The 21,521-nt window shown below is 43.8% G+C and overlaps 1 protein-coding gene across 9 annotated transcripts in view; it reads right to left on the bottom strand.

Moving 5' to 3' along the window:
* DENND1A (DENN domain containing 1A) overlaps positions 1-21,521 on the bottom strand; it is a 496,909-nt gene that overhangs the window by 217,894 nt on the left and 257,494 nt on the right. For all 9 annotated transcript variants that reach the window (XR_009246616.1, XM_058672452.1, XM_058672453.1 and 6 more), the window contains 2 exons: positions 17,934-17,987; positions 5,303-5,413 (listed from right to left, as the gene is read on the bottom strand). Coding sequence is in view for 8 of the 9 variants with exons in the window: in XM_058672452.1 (XP_058528435.1) it covers positions 5,303-5,413; positions 17,934-17,987 (165 nt within the window). In the remaining variant the exon portion in view is untranslated. The remainder of the gene's footprint in view (positions 1-5,302; positions 5,414-17,933; positions 17,988-21,521) is intronic.

Here is a 21,521-nt window from a genome sequence, read left to right as displayed (position 1 = left end):
GGAAAAACATAAGTTTACCTTTGTGGGAAACAACAAAAACCAAACTTGAAAATCCATGCATGGTTGTTTCACAAAACGCATCTTCCATGAACTTTCTTTAAAAAAGTTTATGTATTTTTATTTGAAAGGCAGAAAAGGGCCCAGTGCAATGGCTCAATGGCTAAAATCCTCACCTTGCAAGTATGGGGATTCCACATGGGTGCCGGTCCGTGCTCCAGCTGCTTCATTTCCCATCCGGTTCCCTGCTTGTGCCCTGGGAAGGCAGTAGAGGATGGACCCTGCACCTGTGTGGGAGACCTGGAAGAAGCTCCTGATTTACAATTGATTTAGCTTCAACTGCTGCTGCCATTTGGGGAGTGAACCAGCAGATGGAAGATCTTTGTCGCTCCTCTCCATAAATCTGATCTGATTTTCTTTATAATAAATATGAATAAATCTTTAAAAAAAATAGCAAAGAGAGAGAGTGCCACAGGTTCGCAACCCCAAATTCCTTCAGCAGCTGGGGCTAGGACAGGCTGAAGCCAGGAGCCAAGAATCCCTCCAGGTCTCTCCCAGACAGGTGGCAGGGACCAAAGTGCTTTGAGCCATCACCTGCTGCCTCCCGGGGTGCACATTAGCAGGAACTGGAATGGATATGGAGATGCGACTGAATCGCACACACGATCAGGAGCAGTTCATTTAACCACAGCACCACCGTGCCCACCCTTTCCTGAACTTACCTGAACACTAGTTACATTTCTCTGGCAAAATGCTCATTCATGTTTTTGGTCAACTTTTCTATTGACATCATCTTTCCTGCCTTTTAGGTGTACTGTGCTTTGCATGTTCCCAGTACTAAGCCTCTGCTGGTTTTACTGATGGCGAATATCTCTTCTCAGTTTGTGACTTATCTTCCCATTCACTGAATGGCATCGTTTAATGAACAACTGTTCACAGTTTTCACTTTTTCTTTGAGGCAATGTATATTCTGGATCATCCTGAAATAAATCCGTCTCTGAGAGCACAGAGGATCAGGCTCCTATTTTATTCCTTTTAGAGGTTTTCAAATTTCATCTTTCACATTTAAGTCCTTGACCAATTTGGAATTTAGACAGGAGAAACATCTTCCTTTGCTTCCTCATGTGGCTAGCTGGTGACTGGAATGTCCATCCACTCCCCACGGGTTCCACAAGGATCCAACCCTGCTCCCGGCTCCTATTCTGCTCCCGCCACGTGTGCGCCCATCGCTGTGTCGCTGCTTCTAGCACCTTCACTTTCACAGCTTTAGAGCAAGTTTTGTGTCTGGTAAAGAAGGCTTCAACAATCCATTCTTTTTCTTCAAGTAGGTCTTGGCTCTTTCTTTGGATTTTGCATATTAAATTTAGAATCAGCTTGTCAGATACCGTGTAAAACCCTACTGGGATTTGGAATGCAATTGTATTCTGTCTATAGAGAGTTCTGGGGCAAAATGACATCTTCAAGACAGCGTGCCTTCCCATTCGTGAATATGGTCCTGGTTCGTTCTCTATCTATTGGCAGTCACAACGGGTTGTTCTCTTAACTATGTTAATGTGTAAGTTATATTTATAGGTTTTCTAGTAAGTACACTTTCGGAATCAGCCCAATTACACATTACACATTGTATTGTTTACTATTTTCTTTAAGATTTTTACATCCATGGTAACGAGTGACACTGGATGACAGGTTTTTGTTCTTGTCGTGTCTTCTCACGCGATTGAATATCAAAGCCATGCAACCGTCACAAAAAAAGCTGTGGTGGGTCTCTCTTTATGCTAGACTCTTACAAAATTTGTCTAACACTGAAATTATTCATTGCTGGAGATATTTGGTAATATAAAATACACTTATACCTATAAAATCAACCGGGCTCAGTATTTTCTCTGGAAAAGTATTTTAAAGCTTTTTCTCAGTTTTTCTATTTCTTTATGAGACAATCCGGTCAAATTTTATCCTTCTGGCCATTTGACCTTAGGTTTCAAATACTGGCACAAAGTTGGCAAAAGTATCATTTCCTTCAAGTTTTTGATTTTCTTTTACATTTCTTCAGCAATACATTGGTCATTCTGTAACATGTTATTTAACTTCATGTTTTTGCTAATTTTCTATTTTTCTTCCTGTTATTGGTTTTGTTTTATGGCTTTTCATTTAAGGGGATATACAGCAACCGTGTAATAGACTATCACATCCAAATGTGAAGATACAATGCAGCGTGTATCTCTACTTTCACATCAAAGATGGACTCCCAACAAAACTGTTAAATATATCTTAACAACAGGATGCTTGACTCTCCGCCATTGTCCATACCTACAATGTCAAGATACACTTAGATAGCAGAATGATGGACTTACGACTGATTGTGAAGGACTATACTATTGTAAAGATATAGGGGAAATCAGTGTGGGGGTGTGTGTGAAAGTTTGGGGAAGGAGGGATGGGAAATCCCAGAGTTCATGGAACTGTATCATAAAATAATAAAATAAGTAAATAATTTTCAAAAAATTAAAGAGTGTATTTTTACTACGTAAAAAATATCTCTATTGTTTCAGTTCTTCCCATTTGTGATTTACTCTATTACATCATGTTAGTATTGGGAAGGTGCAGCAATACCCAACTGGATGTATTTATCTTAACACCATCATCAGAAGACATGCTCTTTGTATCTATAAAGTCACGGTAATAACAGAACCCACCAAAACCATAGCTGTGAGAAATGAGTGAACTCATACTTCTGAAGTACTTAGGTCAGAGTCTAACACACACAGAAACGGCTCTAAAAGTCAAGACTAATCATAGGGGCAGGCACATTGGAACACAGATGAAGCCATGGCTTATAATGTTGGCATCCCATTTTAGAGAGCTGGTTCAAGTCCATGCTGCTTTGCTTCCAATCCAGCTCCCTGCTCTAGCAGATGACGGACCAATTGCTCGGCCCCTACCAGCCACATGGGAGACCTGGATAGAATTCTGGGCTTCTGGTTTGGTTTGACCCAGCCTTGGCCATTGCAGTCATTTGGGGAGTGAACCAGAGGATAGAAGATCTCTATCTCTGTCTCTCCCTAACTAGTCTTTAAGAATGTAAATCAACACTAGTACAGTAGGCTAATCTGCAGGGTTGGCAGCCCCTATGGGCACTGGCAAAACCTACAGGCATCAGTTCATGTCCCCACTGCTGTACTTTTAATCCAGCTCCCTGTTTACAGCCTGGGAAAGTAGCGGAGGATTGCTCAAGTTGTTGAGCCCCTGTATATATGTGGGAGACCCACTCCTGGCTCCCGGCTTCAGATTTGCTTAGTCCAGCTCCAGTCATGGAGGCTATTTGAGGAGTGACAGAAAAATGGAAGATTTTTCTCCATCTCTTCTTCTAACTCTGCCTTTTCTTTCCTTTTTTTTTTTTTTTTAAGATTTATTTTTATTGGAAAGCCAGATATACAGAGAGGAGGAGAGACAGAGAGAAAGATCTTCCGTCCGGTGGTTCACTCCCCAAGCGGCTGCAACAGCTGGAGCTGAGGCAGTCCGAAGCCAGGAGCTTCTTCCAGGTCTCTCATGTGGGTGCAAGGTCCCAAAGCTTTGGACCATCCTCAACTGCATTCCCAGGCCACAAGCAAGGAGCTGGATGGGAAGTGGAGCTGCTGGGAATAGAACTGGCGCCCATATGGGATCCTGGCGCGTTCAAGGCGAGGACCTTAACCGCTACACTATTGCGCCAGGCCCTAACTCTGCCCTTTCAATACAAATAAATAAAGATTTTTAAAAAGCAAATCACAGGGCCCTCACTCCATTGAGGTGACAGCTTAGTTCTACTTAGCTGAAGTTTAGTAATCCAAAGCACAGTAACAATTTATGGACTAGATACCTTCAAAGTTGCCCTCTTTTCTCATCAGCCCTCTTCTCTCATCAGCCAGTCACTGGATAATCCGGGTGGCAGTACACCCACTCTGAAATTTGTTCTGAGTGTTAATGCCCTGAGATTATGAACTTAATGGGAAACAAAGCAAGAGGCGCACTCCAGGCTGTTTGGACCTCGAGGCCAAGGGATACACTTCTTACTGTGTGCCATGAATGTAGGGCACAGCACGCAACCAAAAAGTAGTGAGCTTTGGACAAGCGACCAATAACCAAAGAGATGAGACAGTTACTATGAAAATCCTGCCTCATCAAGATGCCTTGTCTTGACAGGCAAACACCTAACTGATTTTGTCCAAAGCCTGTTGGCGAGTGAACTTCCCCTTACAGACACGATTCTTGGTCCTCTCCCACGGGACACTTGCTAGCTTTTTTGTTTGTTTGTTTAAATTTTTATTGTTAGCTCTTCTATACCCATCATGTCTGTATGTCCTGGCTAACAGCAGCAGCAGCTTGCATTCAGGTCCAAGCATACCAATGCTACATTTACTCTCTATCAAAAAATTAAGATGGATTGATGAATGGATAGACAAATAAATGCAGGATAAAGCCTGACTGGTAGAACCCAGCTGGGATTATACTGGTATTAACTGTAAAAGAATTTCAATTGATCTTCATAAACTATTGGGGGCCATATAAGCTCTTACATTAAGCAAGTGAGAAACTAAAGCTAAAGACATGAAAAACGTTTGCATTCTACATGTAACAAGTTTTTACAATACATAAGGAACTTCTTCTAATTTGTAAGAGAGATATCAAGACCCCTGAAAGATCAGTGAGAAAAGGTATTAACAGAATATAATTCAAAATATATGGAAAACAGCTAGTTACCACTACCAAAGGGGTAAAAATGAAAGTAAATCTGACAGACCGTGTTATAGCTACTTAATTAACAAAATCAAAACCAAAGACACTTGGATCCTCCCTCTCTCTCCCGGCAAGGCTGTGGCAGCAGTGAAACATCCACACACCTGATGGCAATCACGAAACAAGCAGGGAGCCCGGTGCTCCGCGGCCCTTTGACCTCCGCAGCCCAAAGATGGGCTCTGCAGTGTTATCTACTATAGGGTTAACTAACACGCAACCTAAATGAAGACCTAGCAACCCATGACACATCAATATGAGGAAATACGGCATACACACAAGTTTCTGTGGAAATATGCAAAATGTCCCTAACACATAACCGGATGGAAAAACTATAATAGGTGGTGAGACTATAAAAACGAATGAACTGTGCTTTGATGCTGTAAGAGAGTATGGACAATTAATGAAAATGATGTGTTACCCCACGAGGGGAATGTGGTGGATTCCCTGTTCTAAGATTTCCTTTCATCTTGCCCATGCATCTCTCAATTAAAATTCAATCCCTGGAAAGCCCGTCTCGAGACCGTCTACTCACAGTGCTGAGCTTGCTGCAAATGATGAGGATGCGGCGTTCGTAGAGCATGCTGGCGTACAGGTGCAACATGTTGTTAACATCCACAGCCACAAAATATTCTGTCAGATTTCTCTAGGAGAAAGCAGAAGGCTGGGTTGGTGGCTTATTTGGTGTGTCTTGTTACAAACACTATCTCATGAAAACACGAGAAAACAGAATCATCACAAGGTGTCTGCTCTTTCTTTTTCTTTCCACTCCCCCCCCCCCCCCCCGAGTCCTGTTCCTTTCCGCCCGGGAGACCAAATCCCACTCATGTATAAAGTCATGAGGTGTGAAGCTGGAAGGGACCTCAGACATGAAGCCACCTGTGTGGTGAGCAGAGTTCAAAATGGGAGCCACACGGCACTGGAGCTGCTCCTCCTGCCAGTTCCCGAGAGGGGCACAGGACGGGAAACCTGCAGCCTTACAGGGTAAAAACCAGGGCCCAGTGCCATGGCTCAGTTAACTAATCCTCCCCTTCAAGTGCCTGATTCCACATGGGTGCCAGTTCATGTCCCAGCTGCTCCACTTCCCATCCAGCTCCCTCCCTGTGGCCTGGGAAAGCAGTAAGGACAGCCCAAAGCTTTGGGACCCTGCACCCACATGGGAGACCCGGAAAAGGCTCCTGGCTTTGGATCACTCAGCTCTGGCCATTGTGGCCACTTGGGGGATGAACCACAAGTCAGAAGATCCTCTTTCTCTCTGTCTCTCCTTCTCTCTGTAAATCTGCATTTCTAATAAAAATAAATGAGTCCTTTTTTTTTTTAAAGGAGGAAACTATTCACAAAGGGCTGGCTAATCAGCAATGGAGACAGGACTGCTGCTCACATTCTCCCACCCCAGGTTCTGTACTAAAGTGGAGCAGCCAGCATGCAGCTGGCTCAGAACCTGTTTCAGTACAGCTGCTCTCCCCCCAACTTCGCCCCCGGCTGTGGGGCGGTGTGTACCTCTCCTATTGTCGCCACTGGGGTCCCTCTGTTCCACGGTTTACATTCATGAGCAGCTCAGTTGGAATTACAGCAACTGTGAGATTTATAATTTCTCTGTATTTCACTCAAATGTGAAAAACTGAAGACAAGGCAGCAGCAGCAAGTTGTTGCAAAGCAGCATTTTAAGGAGCCCCCCCTTTTTTTTTGGTACCCCAGGCTTCATTCTCTTAATTGCTGCTATAGACTGGAACTCTTCAGATTTTTACAACCCTTTCTATACCCACCTAATTTTAATAATACATATGAATATGCTAATTTCTTCAATGTTACAGGTTTTCAAAGCCACATAATATAATCTAGTGAAAATGAAAGGGGTTAGGGAGGGAAGGAACAAGCCATTGCCAAGCGTTGTAGTTTTTGATGATTGAAGCTCTCTCACCCCCACACTGAAGCAAGCCAGGTGGATTTTACATACAAAAATAGCGTAGAGGGCTTTTCAACAATATTATGGGCTGGGAATAAGAAAGCACACTAACCCTAGAGTACCTAGTTAACTACAAACCTTTACAAATAAAGAACAAGTGGATTAATGGCTCCAAGCAAGTGGTAGGCGCAGTACCACACACTTCCCATATGTGATTTCGTGCAATCTTCACAAACGCCCACAGAGATCTTCTTTTTCCTAGTTTGGGGCATTCAATCCGGGTGGGATCTACTACCAATGGAGTCAAGTCTGACTCCACAGTCTGCAGCCTTTTACACGACACTGTCTCATACATGATTCAAAATGCACAAGGCTTTATATGTTATTATGTTACTTAATTTTGAACCACTCCTTGATCTTGGTATTACAGGAAAAACAAGAAGACAGGCACAGAGATGGTATAATTTGACAAAGGATCACAGAATGTAGGTAGATGATATTACAACCCTGGGTAGCTCTGCTCTCATTCATCATTACTGCCATTTATTGAGAAATCCTTAGTGGTAGGCAGTAGGCATTTCTGATTAATTAATTAATGTCAAAGAGTTACAGAGAGAGGGTGGAGGGAGATCTTCCATCTGCTGGATCACTCTCCAAATGGCCACAACGGCCAAGACTATGTCAAGGGGCCAGGAGTTTCTTCTGGGAGTCCCATGTGGGTAGCAGGGGCTAAAGCACTTGGGCCACCTGCTGCTGCTTTCCCAGGCACATCAGCAGGGCGCTGGATGGGGAGAGTTCACAGCAGCATAATCCATTACGCCACAACATTGGCCCCAGGGAGTCTTTTGCCCGTTTCCTCTCTAGTTTTCTCAAATACCCCAAATGAGCATTACCTCCATTCTGCAGATGGGATAAACTAAGGCTCAGGAAGACTCAGTGGTCTAAAGCCCATCCAGTCAGACAGGTCAGAACTAAGTTTCCCCAAAAACCAGGTCTCCTGAATCCAAAATTCCAACCACCATATGAACTTGCTTCCCAAAAAACTCAGTGAAAAGCCCAAGAGAACATACAGGGAAAGCGGCCTGAGTGAGTCAGTGGGCAGATCCCTTGCCCGGTGGGCTGGGCAACGGCTGAGCTACTAACGCTGGGGTGGGGCTGGCGCCGCTGAAGGCGGTGACACACTGCAGCGCTCCTCGCGAGCAAAGACGAGGCTCATGGCTGAGCATTTTCAGCGCGAGCTTAACTGCTGATGAATTGCATGAATTTTTCTTTTAGGAGAGGATGGAAGTAAAAAGAAAATAGAAAATGAGGAGCTTAAAGAAGGCCAGAAAGCCCATTAGCACTTTTGACAGATCCAAAGATAACTCTGAAGCCACCAAAACGTGGCCTCTGGAGTGTGCCAAGAAGCTTCACGCTGGATAGAAATATGTTACACAGCTTGCCGTCCAAATAGGGAGACACGGCGTCAGAGACAAATCCTGTGCCTTATTTTGGTGGGAGAAAAAAAAAAAAAAAAAAAAAAAACAACGATCCTTTGGTGGATGGGGAAGGGGGCATCTCAGAAATAAAAACACCACCTGCCCCAACCATGCCCTGGGGCCCCAACAGCCACTTGAGGGATCCAGGTACTTATCTCCCCCAAAACTCTACACAGGTATGTTAAAAATATGTAACATGCAGCCAAATCCTCTCTAAACTGTCATGTACTTTTTTTGGTCTTTCTCATCCCATCTGTGCTGATTACCAAGATATTTGTGTCTAAACAGAAGCTGTCTTTCTTATCTGCTTCCTCCCTGCCTCTTTCCTTCTGGGACGCCACCCGCCTGAGCGGGTGCGAGTGGGTGGAGGTGCCAGCAGCCATGGGAACCTCACTCAGCCGTGGGAGCACCTGTGGGCCAGAGAGCAGCCCTGGCGGCAAGGAGCACCCTCCTATGCCTGGGTGCAGGAGAAAACCCCTCAAAGGCAGGGCCCTTCCTCCTCCTGCCTGCTTGAGCCACACCAAGCCGCAGGGGCGAGGCAACACTGTGTGCTTCCAGCTCCCAGACCTCTGCTGCATGCTCACTCTTCTCTTCCTTGAGGAGATCCATGATCTTTTCAAGACTCAACTTAAAAATCACCTCCTCCTGGAAGGCTTCTGGGACTCATCTGTCAAGCTTCCCCAATTTGTGTTTCTAAGGCAACTTATCCATTATTATCTTACAAATAAGTCAGTTTCAGGTTTTTTTTTTTCTTCATCAGACTGAGGTTTCTTTGGGTAAAGTAGCATAGTCAGTCCATCATTTAGTACTAAGAAGGAAGAATGAGTCAGGAAGTGGAGGAGGCCAATGGTTGAAGAGGAGGGTTCCTTAGCTCTAGTGTGAGTACAAACGAACACACACGCCTCGAAGCAGGGCAGTGTGGTCAGTGCACCAGGAAGACCATGGCAATGAACTTCAGAACTCTGGTTCTGAGCTGGACCATGTGATCAGCTATTTGTGCATTACCAAGAGATCATGGGGGAAAAAGCTGACACTGGAGAGAACATGATGTCAGAGAAAACAGCTTGGGTTGAGGGTGAAGAGTAAGGGAGTGGCTTTTCAAGGTTATTTGTGGCTATGTTGATTAAAACGGTAAATAAACCAGTGACCCATTCATCAGGTAGCTGGGGATCCTGTTCACAGAGGCAGGTATTCATTTCCCAGTAGGCCCACCGATCTGCTGCGTGAGATCAGAGGGTGCGGGAAGGGAAGCTTTCGTCAGCAAGCTGTTCTTGGTCTACAGTGCCGCCAGAATGCGCTGTGGTCCTACCCTGACAAAAGCTACAGGTGGCAACCCTCTGCCCAGTACTCCCCTCCCACTGCTGTGACCAGGCAGCAGATGCACCTCTTTAACCCCTTCTATGTGCCTCATACTACCCTGGAAGCTGGGCCTGCACACACAGGCTACATGTAACATTCATTTTCTGGGAGCCTAGTCTTAGGGTAGGAGGAGCAGAACCCAGAAACCAACACTCTGCAAAACCGTTGGGGTCATGGGTACACCCCAGGGGTGACTGAGAAGACCTGCTCTGCTGAAGGCTACAAATGAAGGCTGGCAGGATCTAATAGAGGGCAAAGCGCTGGACCTGAGTCTCCCAACAGGCGTTCACTCCGTGGGGTGGAGAGAAGGTTGGGGCACAGGCAGGAGTGTGGCAAGAGGAGCCCTAAGGGTAGGTGCAGGGTGGGGCACTGGATTCCCATCAATGGAAGCCCAGGCTGTACCCCACAAGGAAAGCATGACGCCTTCACATCAACGTCTCCAAGGGAGCATCCATTCATTTAATGAAAGGTATCTTCCTTTAAAAAAATCCTTTCAAACATGGTGTCACTTGTCCCCTCATCTTAAGCTCAGTGTTGCTACAGGTCCCTTCCAGTGCTAACTCCCTGGGGTTTCGATCCAGACAAAGAGGAGGAAAAAGGGCACCTGGCAACACCCCACTGCCCCCAGGAGAGGCCTCTGAAGGGCCGTTCCCTCCTAGCCGGCTCTGCTGGCTCCTTCACCAACCCAGGTGGCTGGGGACTTTGGGGCTCAGTGTGATCCCTGCCTGAGGTTATGAAGCAGGTGGGGGTGGTGGCTATGGGAGGGGCTGGACAGGGTCAGGGTGGGAGGGGATAGAGCAGGGCTTAGAGGGAAAGCGTCAGGTTCAATGCCTTAGGGAGATGAGATAATCCTCAAACCAAAGAAGTGGCTCTAAGCTGGGTACTCCTTGGAGCCTCTGGAACAGATGCTAGTGCGCCCCGCTGTCTGTCATTTCAGGCGTCTTTGTGGCTTTCCACTTCATCCTTGCCATGGATGACGGAGACTTGCGGCTCTGTGCCTGGGGGAGGCTTTCCAAGCGTGGGGCTCGGTTTGGTTTGGTTCTTTTTTTTTTTGGAAGAATAATAATTCAGGTTACCTTTGTAGGGTGGGATTCTTAAAAGGGAATTCTAAATTTGGATTCTAAAGTCCTCTGCCTGAGAAAGGATCTCACAAAACTCCCGTCAGCAACCACAGCCGAGAGAAGTTGTATTCCAGGAAAGAAAGCAGAGTTTGCTTGGAGGTCAAGTGTTATCCCTCTGTGTGAATGGAAAACCCATTAGAATAAACAATTACCTGACAACTCCTAAGAGCAACAATGGAATTCTCTCTAATCTCAGGGTCTTGTACTACCACCTAAACTTTGTTTATTTTTGAAAGCTGTGATGAGCTCATAAATCTTTCCTATATCACGGAGCATCTTTGGACAAAGAGAAGTCTGGACAGTGTTGCGTGTAACTGTCCATGCTCAATGCTCTCCTCGCATCATTAACCACTTGGTATGACACCGAACAGATAATTAAGACAGGTTTGTTTAATATTCCAAATGATGGGCTATATGATTAACCATTAATCAAAAGTCAACTTCAAAAACCTGGCCACTAAAAAAAAAAATCTTAAAAATAAAAAATGTTACATAGCCAGTTTACAATGTAATTACTACTACATATCTGTTCATGATCTGTGATTTTTTTATGCAGGTCAACTGTTCAAATTTTATAAAAATTTATGCTCATTTAATTATTGCCTGCATAAAATTCACTCCTACATGTGTTATCTTGATAGACAGAGAAAACCCTGATGAGCAATTACACAGCGATAGTTTTTCAGTGAAAAGGAGAAAATATTTTTACAAAGAAATTGTAGAAATAATGAGAATTAACTTCACTGGGGATCTGAAAGTAGAAAGAAAATTAATTTTCCACATTTGCTTTTCATTAATGTGTTGCAGACAAATTGGCCAAAAAGTCAACTGAAAGGAACTGCTCTTTTTCCCTCTCCCAGGCGGTGGCTGCAATAATTTATTCAGTCATTTCTTTCCTTTAGACAGGGTGAACAGAGCAACTGTAACGTTCTGGTCTCAGTGCTGATGAGCGATGGAGTGATAAAAATTCTCATCCCTGTTGCTTACAGAAGGAGAGAGGCTGTGAACCAAAGATCTGCTTCATCAGGCAACCGACACTCAGGCTTGATAACTTCCAAGGCGGGTGTGGACAACCCCGGGACCAGACACCTGGACCCAGCAGCACCTCAGCACTTGGACCACCTGGTCCAGGTGCAAAACCCAGTTTTAGCATTTACAAATGGACAAATGGGCTTCACTTCTTCTTTATAAGCTGGAAATAACTCTCAGGCAAGGCTGTTTATAGATTTCAGGATGTGACAGACAATGTCTGATCTGGTCCATGGTGGGTGATCAATAAATACCAGTTTCTACCTTGATCTTACAGCCACCCTTCCTTGAAGTCATAGCCAAGATTGTTGTGCATCTGGTGGCAGACTATTAACTCCATGTCCCAGATTCCATCGACACTGTTGCTTATTGAGGTCAGTGGTCCATAGAGAGGTCGATCAATAGATGTGCACAGAATACTTCCCAGCTCACACAGGTGCGGGGGCCTAGGACCACACCAGTCCCAGGCTTCAGAAATTCTGGTAGAACGGGACTGTTAGGTGCTTTCTGTGGCTCCATGAACTACACATCCCATAAATAGGAAAAGTATTCTTCTCAACCAAGAACATCGAGAAAATCTAGAAAAGAGCAGCTCCAGGGAGTCCTGTTTCCCAGCTCTCAGCCACAGTTCAGACCTCAAGAGAGGTTAGGGTGGGAAGTTGACCAAAGGAGACAAAGGAAAGAACCGTGGGGCTTGGCTATCTCCATCAGGCTCGGGGCTGTCCTTGTCCTCCCAGTATTCTTCATAGCTGCTTCACTGGGTAAGGACATGGAGGCTGAAAGGGTAGGAGCAGGCAGCCCAGGGTCCCAAGTGCTGCAGCCCAGGGGTCTGGCTGTCTCCCCAGCTCTCGCTCTGTCTGTAGCCGACACTATGGTATTAACAACCCCATGGTGGTTGCTTGTTTCACTTTTCAATGCAGCAATTTAGTCATTTTAAGTAAGTCCTTGAAAAATCACCAAGAGATTAAAATGCAAATTTTAACATGGGTAGCAATTCTAGGTCAAAAAAATCACAAATTGGTCCTACAGAAGTTCAGAGTCTCCATGGAGGAAAACCTTTCCTGTTTCATTTTGCACTAGAGATATAAAAATACTGTTTTTTTTTTTCTTCCTCATGAATATCTTAAGACAGCTCTAGGGAGGTAAGGGCAGGAGTACAGCAGAAACAAAACCTTACAAACCTAGGTTGCTACACCCCACCTCTGAGCAGGTCTTGGGGCTGGTAACTTCATGACTGTAAGCTCCGGGCTCCCTAAATGTAAAATGGGGCTCACGTTCAACTCTCCCAAGCAGCGGTGAGGATTAATGTGGCGCACGCGGATGTTGGATGTGGGCAGCCTGGCAGATTGGTCTTACCATTCTGCTTAAGAACAAACAAGACCAGCTTTTGACTGGTTTGCAAAGGAGGATTTAGGGGACAATGGGTCATATGCAGGGAATTGGTTCATTAGTGGCAAAAACAGCAGAAGGAATGTGAATTTTTTAAATGGTGGGGGCAGGAGAGGCAACACACAATGCAGACAGGAACAGGAGGTGGGCTGATGGATAAGGCGGTTTTAAAAACAATCTAATCTATTGGACACTCTATTGCACCACCCTAGCGTCACACTGATACCCCTGCTATGAGTTCGACAACACCATGGAGATGAATACTATTTTATTTATTTATTTATTTTTCCTTCTCATCCCGTGGTGGATTGTACCTAAGGGGAGGTATAATGGAAGCATAGTGGAAATAAATATGTCCATAGGTAGAAACAGAGAGAAGTATATTCCTGTTCTTGCAATATAAGGATAGACTCACAGTGAAACAACAGATAAGCCCCTACATTGTTGGGAGACACCTCAATGGCAGTATGATGGACTTCAAAGGGTACTTGAAAGACAACTATTGAAAGACTGGAGAACAATGTGTGTGGGGGGGAGTAAGCAGGGAAGGCAAAACCCCAATGCCTATTAAACTGTCAGGGAACAGTATATATATATATATATATCCCATTTTAAAAAAACCAATCTAATATCAGTAATTGCAGTTATGAAATTTAAGAAATTATCACAACTTTCAGGCACCTAAATACTAAATTCTCAAGGAATGCCTGGTCTGAAAAAGGATAAAAGATAGATGAACAGAGCGATACATACCTAATCTTAGCAATTTTTAAAATCATAACATTACTTAGAAGAGATGAGAAATGATCAAAATGTCTATTTGTAGGGAAACGTAGTAAAATACTGTGACTTAAAAGCCAGCATTGTGACACACAGGTAAAGCCACTATCTGCAATATCAGCATCTCATGTGGGTGCCAGTTTGTGTTCTGACTGCCCCGTTTCTAATCCAGCTCCTTCTAATGGCCTGGGCAAAGAAGCAATAGATGGTCCAAGCGCTCAGACCCTGCCAGCAGTATGGAAGGATCCAGAAGAAGCTCCTGGCTCCTGGCTTAGGTCTGGCCTGGCCCTAACCATGGCAGCCACCTAGGGAGCGATACCAGCTGAGTTTCAAATGAAGAAATAAACTTCTAAAATAATACATGGTGTACTAAATATAAATTCATTTTTTCTCTTTCTTGGTAATGCCCATTCACAAGAAGTCAAATAAAAGAACTGGGGAAGAGACCGTAATGGAAGAGAGATGTCAGCTTTCTGGTGGTTAAGACATATGGAGTGCCTGAGTTTGAGCCCTAGCTCTTCGGTTTCAGCTCAACCTTCCTGTTCATGCAAATCCGGGGAGGCAGCAGGCTGGGTCCCTGTCACCCATAGCGTGAACTCAGACTGAGCTTCTGGCTCCAGGCCTCAATTTGGCCCAGCCCTGGAGTAAACCTGTAGATGAGGACTCTGCCTGTCTCCTCCGTTCAGGTCCTCATTGCCTTATTCCTATCCAGTTCCCTGCCAACACACCTGGGAAGACAAGAGAAGATGGCTCAAGTACTGGGGTCCCTGTCACCCACATGGGAGACACAGATAGGGTTTCCAGCTCTTAACTTCAGTCTGCCTGGAAAGCCCTGGCTGTTGTGGCCATTTGGGGAGTGAGCCAACAGATGGAAGATCTACGTAGATCTCCCCATTTTTTCCCTCTTTCAGATACATTTTTAAAACTTGAGAGCAGGAGGGTAGGAGAGGAGGAAGAAAAAGAAAAGGAAGAGGGGGAAGAGGAGGGGGAGGAGGAAGAAGCAGTTAGCAGTCGTCATTGTCCTTGTCCTTCAACAATGGAGTACTGTCTTCAAGATTCTGAAGGGAGAGAGATTTCCAACCTGGAACTCGAGATGCAAACTACCAAGAGTAGATTCAAGCTATTAGCAGTTACACAAGGTCTATAAATGTTGTGTCTAACACAGTTCTTTCTGAGACAACTACTGGAAAATCTCAGTAAAAAATGTGGGGAATAAATTCAAGAAAGAGGAAGAATGTGAAACCTGAGAACTCTTACTTGATAAAAACTTGTACAGAAACGGGATCATAATCTATCTACATTAGCATGTTCATTAAAATGTAACATGATTAAAAGCAAACATCTTCTAAAGGCATTTGTGTGTGTGTGTGTGTGTATTTCTGTGGGAGGGAGTCAAAGGTGGTAAAAAACCTAAACTCTCATATTCTACAGGAAATCAAACAGGTGATGTCTGCAACAGGAAATACATATAAGATACAGCAAGGAATGTACTATTGTAACCATTTGGGGGAAAACAGTGGGAGGGGAATTAAAGTTCATTCTTTTCTACATCTCTTATTTATAATAAAAGCATTCAGAGCTATGAATTTCCCCCTGAGTGTGGCTTTGGCCCATTTCTTAAATATGGCTACCTAGCATTCACATTGTCATTAACTCCTAAATAATATCAATTTTTAAAAGCATCTATGACCCAACAGTTGTTTTAAATAGATGATTTTCAAAGCACTGAACTTATTTATTTCCAATTTTATTTCACTGCAACAAGACAGTGACCTGTAAGAGTTGAAATTTTCTATTTTGAAATGGTTATCATGATCTAGTACATGATCAGTTTTTACAAATGTTCCATAGCACCTGACAATAATCTTTCAGGAGCCTTTTGCTATTAGTCCCGGATACCTCTACTTCTTCTCCTCCTGCAGGGTTTTCCAGTTCTATTTGGGTTCGTCCATTTCACATATTAAACAGACCACTGGCTGGCACTGAACCTTAATATGGGGAGAATGCCCAAGTTTCCTCTGCCATTATGGGGAGATTTCTCTCCTTAATTTTATAATTCTTTCATCATGTCAATGAGATTGTTTTGAGAGGTGAAAGGTAAAAATTCTGGACTCAAATGGCATGTGACAGTTCAGTCTTCAGAATAAGAAAGATCAGAGTCTAAATTCTGACGCTACCATTGCTTTGCTGAATGATCTAGAATATGTTATTCACGTCCTCAGGCTTGTCTCCTTCCATAAGATGAGAATAATTATGGTAAGCCATCACCAAGCTTGTTGAGAGGTAGACACAGGACAGATAAGGCACTGAATGCAGTCTTTTATAAGCAGAACTCCATAAACACTAGTTATTATTGAAATGGGGACTTTGGGCTGAATGATTATTACTATTATTATTATTACTATTACTTAATGTTAAACACAAAGGAAGTGATATTTTCCACCACAGCCTGATCATAAAGATAATGGATAGCTCAACAACCCAAGCTTATTAAGATCATTATCCAATTACCTAAATGTAATTCATTAATTACATTAATTACATTTGATTATTTGATATTTGTCTGTGCTCTATGGACAATACACAGATGTATTTTCTTTTCTGTGAATCTACAGCAGTTATGGAACAATTTACCACTTATTCCAGTGCTTAAAAAAGTCACCAGGTATGTACTGTACCCAAAACAACTGAAAGCAGGAACTCAGATACATGTAAACCAATGTTTAAAGCCATATGATGCATAGCAGCCACAAAGTGGAAACAACTCAAGTGACCAGCACTGCATGAACAGGTGAGAAAAAGGTGGGATCTTCCTAAGAGTGCATCCTTACAAGGGAAGACTATTTTGGCATATACCACAACATGTTGAACCGTACTAATGAAACCAGCCAGCCATAGAAGGACCCAAACTGTAATGAAATATTCAGAAGAGTGCTCCTAGAGGTGAAGTAGAACTGGTTGGCCAGGACTGTAGGTGGGCAGCGGGGAGTGCGAGGAGGAGGGGAGGGAGGACGGACAGGGACCAGCGAGCTACTACTGCTCAATAGGTGCAGAACTTCACTTTTGTATGACAAAAAAGGTCTGGAAACTAAATGCATATTGAATGAATGTCCTTTAACTACTGAAATTTAGGCTTAAACAATGGCTCACATGTTCATTTTTTATGCATATATTTTAGTACAATCTTTAAAAAGTAATCAATTGCCCAAGCATGACCATGCTGTCTTATGTTCTACATGTTGCTGTTCATAGTCATTGTAAGCCATTCTGAAGTGAGCCTTGAGTGGACACACCACTCAGCCCACTCAGAAGTCCAGTGTTCACCTTCTGCTCTCTCCCACTTTGGGTCTCAGCTCCTTAGGCCCTAACAAGTGGGATTGGGCGAACAGGGTTCTCCTGCTTTATCAGCAAATACTTCATTGTATTCTTTGAAAAGAGGATATAGAAATGTGAGAAGTATAAATGCAACTATCTGAGTCATTCTACCTTAATAAAGAAATCTCTAAAGGGAAGATCTTTCATAGGGAAATGTATCATCGATAATGACAACAAAAAGAGATCGAAATGACCTAAATGTACAAGCGTAGAGGGAAAGGCCAGTGAGCTACACAGCAAAGGGAACACTACAGTCACAGGGAATTCTTATGAAGAAAATGGAAAAGACACTTAAGTAATGGGTGACTTTTAACTATATGAGAAAACACATTCTAGAAAACAGGAAGGAAAGGCAAACCTGTTAACAGGTGGCTGATTACCTTCGAGAAGCAGGAACCATCACCCCTCCTTGATTCTATGCTTCCTCTACTGTGTTTTTATTTATTTATTTTTGGAACATTTTATTTATTTTATTTATTTTTTGGGGGGGAACATCCTTGTCATTTTATTTCATTTTATTTTATTTCATTTTATTATTATTGCTATCATTGTATGATACAGCTCCATATTCCCTTATCCCCTACTGTGGTTTTAAATGTACTTTCCTTTGTATTTGTTTTATTTTCACAATACAGTCTTTCAAAATTATACTTTATACAATAATGCCTTGAAGTAAAAAGACTAGAAAATACAGAAGAGTAACAGTTGAACTTCTTGTTATGTACTCACATTTTCAGGTATGCTGGGAAGTTCTCTGGTGTCAGGCACAGTAAAATAAGAATGCTGGAAAAGAGAAGCATAAGATATTTATTGATTCACTTTGCACAAATGAACTCAAGAATTTAAATAAATGGTAAGAAGATATTTGCAATAATGGAACATTTTCTTGGGTTAACAGTGAACTAAGCCAGTTGCATTAAATCATCGGTTTGGTAAAACGGAGTTCTTTGCTCTGAGACATGAACTTCTTTGGGAGACACAGATAAAAAGCTCAAAGGTGTTATAGGCTAAATTCCCACACAATGTTTGCACGGTTCTGAAAACATGAACGTTCCAGGTTTTATGATCTACTGTTCAATGAGGCAAGTAGACTCCAGGGACCACATATCACCGGGTTCACTCAGCGATCGTCTTCAAACCTGCCATTTCTTTTCCGTATCTGAGATCACATCCATCTGCAAAATGCAGTCAGAGTGTGCCCCAAAGGCCCTGACGCTCCGGCTGAAGGACCCCATGCTGGAGTCCACTGCAGACAGCAAATGGCGGAGAAACTGTCCACCATGCACACTAACCAATGACCCTCCTGACTTGCAGGGGGCTCTCCAGTGAAAGGGGCAGGAGCCTCAGTGGAATCAAAAGCTCGACCTCTTCAAAGAACTTTCTGCGAGGTATCTCCATGGCTGTGACAACACTCTGCGTCCCTGAGTTAAATGACAACAGGTTGAGTAGATGACACCTCCTCTCCTACTCTGAAAGAATCCAAGGATAATGGCAAGCAGGAAAAGACAGAGTCCCATGCTGGTCAATTAAAGATGGTGCTGTGCAAAGGCCAAGAGAACGCACACGCAGAGAAGGTCAACTGAGCCATGGTCTAAGTTCAAGCCAGGACATTTCAGAAAGGTCCCCCTGCCCCGCCACTCTAATTCTTAGGTAATTGCAGAATAAATGAGACCCAAAAGAATGAGTTGTGTAGACTTTCTGGCATGAAAGATCTCAGAGACAGTTGTAACACCACCAGTAGCAATAATTGATAGCTATCTAATATTTCATTGAACATGCACCACATGGAAAGCTTTACATCAGGTACTTCATAAATATTCTTCCTAATTTCCATAGTCAATATCAAGAACACCTTATCTCCACACGTGTGTTACAAATGAATAAATCAGTGCACAGAGAGGTAGCCTAAGACTGCACAGCTAGCATGTGGCAGAAGTAGGCTGGAAATCAGGTCTGCCTAACTAGAACTATACCCTTCCCATTATAACAGATCACCCTCCCGGTGCCTTTCATGAACAAATCACATTACAAATTATGAAGAAAATATAATACAAAAACATCAGTAAACTAAAAAAATAAAAACTTTCCGCCTTGGACTATCTCACAATCTGTGTGTCCATGCCAAAAATATTACCTATGAACGATTGTGACAAAGATGCCGTAGCACAGAAACTAGTGAACAATTCAGTTTCCCAATGAGAATTAAAATAGGAAAACTGAAACATGCAGAGACAGATGTGTCTAGCACTACGAAGTCGCCAAGCAGTGTCAGGAATGGGGAGACGGAAGGAGCCCCAACCAGAGTGAGTAACTTAACAGTACATGTGAGCTGCGACAACTTCACTGAACAACACAGAAACTCCCACTCTGAATCTGTTGTTGGGAATTTTAGTATCGGCTTCAAAACTTCGCAAGAACAGATATTCCCTTTATCAAGTGCCTGGCACTCAATAAGTGACATTTTAGCACACAATAATTATTGTTCCCAACAGCTAATTTACATTTCTGTTTTTCTCAGCCATCTATATCAGATACATAGAAACTGTCTCTTTCCAAAGAATCCAGTATTATCATTTTATCAGTATTTCGGGATTTATGATCTAGATGACAGTAGAAAAAAATTAGAATTTCAAAACCAGAAATGCAATTTGGAGAAAGGAATCCTAGACAAGTGGAGGGGGAAAATATCTGCTTTTATAGACGCGGTGGATTGTAAATAGTGAGCCAATGTAATCCCAAAGCGAGTAGTCCCCAGGCTGTCCTTTGAGACTGTCTTGCTCCATTGCCCATGAAATGCTGGGGACCAGGGGAGGTCACACACATTCCTCAAAACCACTGGCACAAAAAACAGCTGTACCACCCAACAGTTCTGCCTGCCCAAGGTGGCGTGTCCTCAGGGCCCGGTAGGCTCACTGCCCATGCAGCCATGTGGGGAAAGGAGTGGCCCTTCCTCTCGGCAGCGGGTGACCAGCCAGGCCATTGCAGGGAAATGTGGCGGATGCCGTTACAGATGGAAGCAGTGAGAGCAAGCTGCATAGGACCAGGGATAGACAATGGCAGGGCTGTGGCTACAGCAGGTCTGAAGCTCCTCCGATCACACGCTGCACAATCCCTGTGCTCTCCCTCAGGAGAAGGTTTGTACCAAGGTTTCTTTCCTTCTTATGCTCTATTAAAATGGGCAAAACTTGCACAAAACACCTGTTTTCCTGCCCTTCTGCCCTTCCTCCCTTCCCTTCCCCTCTACAACGCAACACACACGGCACAGTAGAAACAATTCAGCTTTAAAACTAACAGTGGGTTTGAAAACACAAATCTTACCACTTCCTGAACTCATTCCTTTGAGTGGACAAGTACTTTTGCATGTCTAAATTTTCCATCAATGAAATGGGTAATTGATCTTTATTTCGTAGAGAGCTGTTTCAACACCAGAGATGCATATTTAGTATAAATTAGAAACCTAATGGAACGGTAGCTCTATTATTAGTAATTGATGGGACTGTTGCTTTGACATTCATCATGATTCTGAGAAAAGCTCTAAGAAAGCTTACTTTTCTTGATGGGGGCAGATGCTGCTCTCACTATTCAACATCAACAGCATGGCTGCTTCTGATGAAGCTGCAGACATAGTTTCTAAGCATCCAGACCCCATGACACAGGAAACACAGCTCCTGCGGTACTCCTAGCCAAACGTGTCCATCTGATAACATCACTGACAAGGTTTCACTGAGGGAATTACGGAATTCCAACTACTGAAATAGGGAAGAGACCTCTGAGGTCTCTTCTGAGGTCTTATCTGACAGATTTGGAAACTGAGACCCACGAGGTTAAAGGTCTTGATGAAAGCACTTAGGTCACCGGCCACATGACAGCTAGGATTTAAATCTCCTCGTGTTGCTTAAGGACTCTTCCGTCTTAGCACACTGCTTTCAAACGTTTACCGTGGAGCAGGAACTGTGCTAAGCCCGTGGCCTCTCTGTCCTCAAGGGACACGCAATCCAGAGAGGAAGCCAGGAAAACACATCACTCCAGTGAAGTTAACTAAGTACTGCAAAGTGTCAAGGGAGGACTCCTCTGGAGGTGCAATTGGAGTTGACTCCTAAGCATTCACAGGGGTTACCCGGGCAGAGAGGAGAGGGGAGGCTAATGGCTGAGGTTGCAGGAAGAGCTTCAGCAGCGCAGTGCCATGGGGTGAAGGGGGATGCAGAGAACCTCTGAAAGGGCTGAAGGGAAAGGCAGGAGTGGAGCCCCAACTCCAGCCTAGGGTCCATCATGTAGGAGCTGCTCGTGACGGGGTAATGGCCAAAGAGGAGCTTGGGG

This window comes from Ochotona princeps, chromosome 14, assembly GCF_030435755.1.
Source record: "Ochotona princeps isolate mOchPri1 chromosome 14, mOchPri1.hap1, whole genome shotgun sequence".
NCBI lineage: Eukaryota > Metazoa > Chordata > Mammalia > Lagomorpha > Ochotonidae > Ochotona > Ochotona princeps.
The sequence above is the reverse complement of the archived record's forward strand: the minus strand, read 5'-3'. Positions and strand labels throughout refer to the sequence as shown.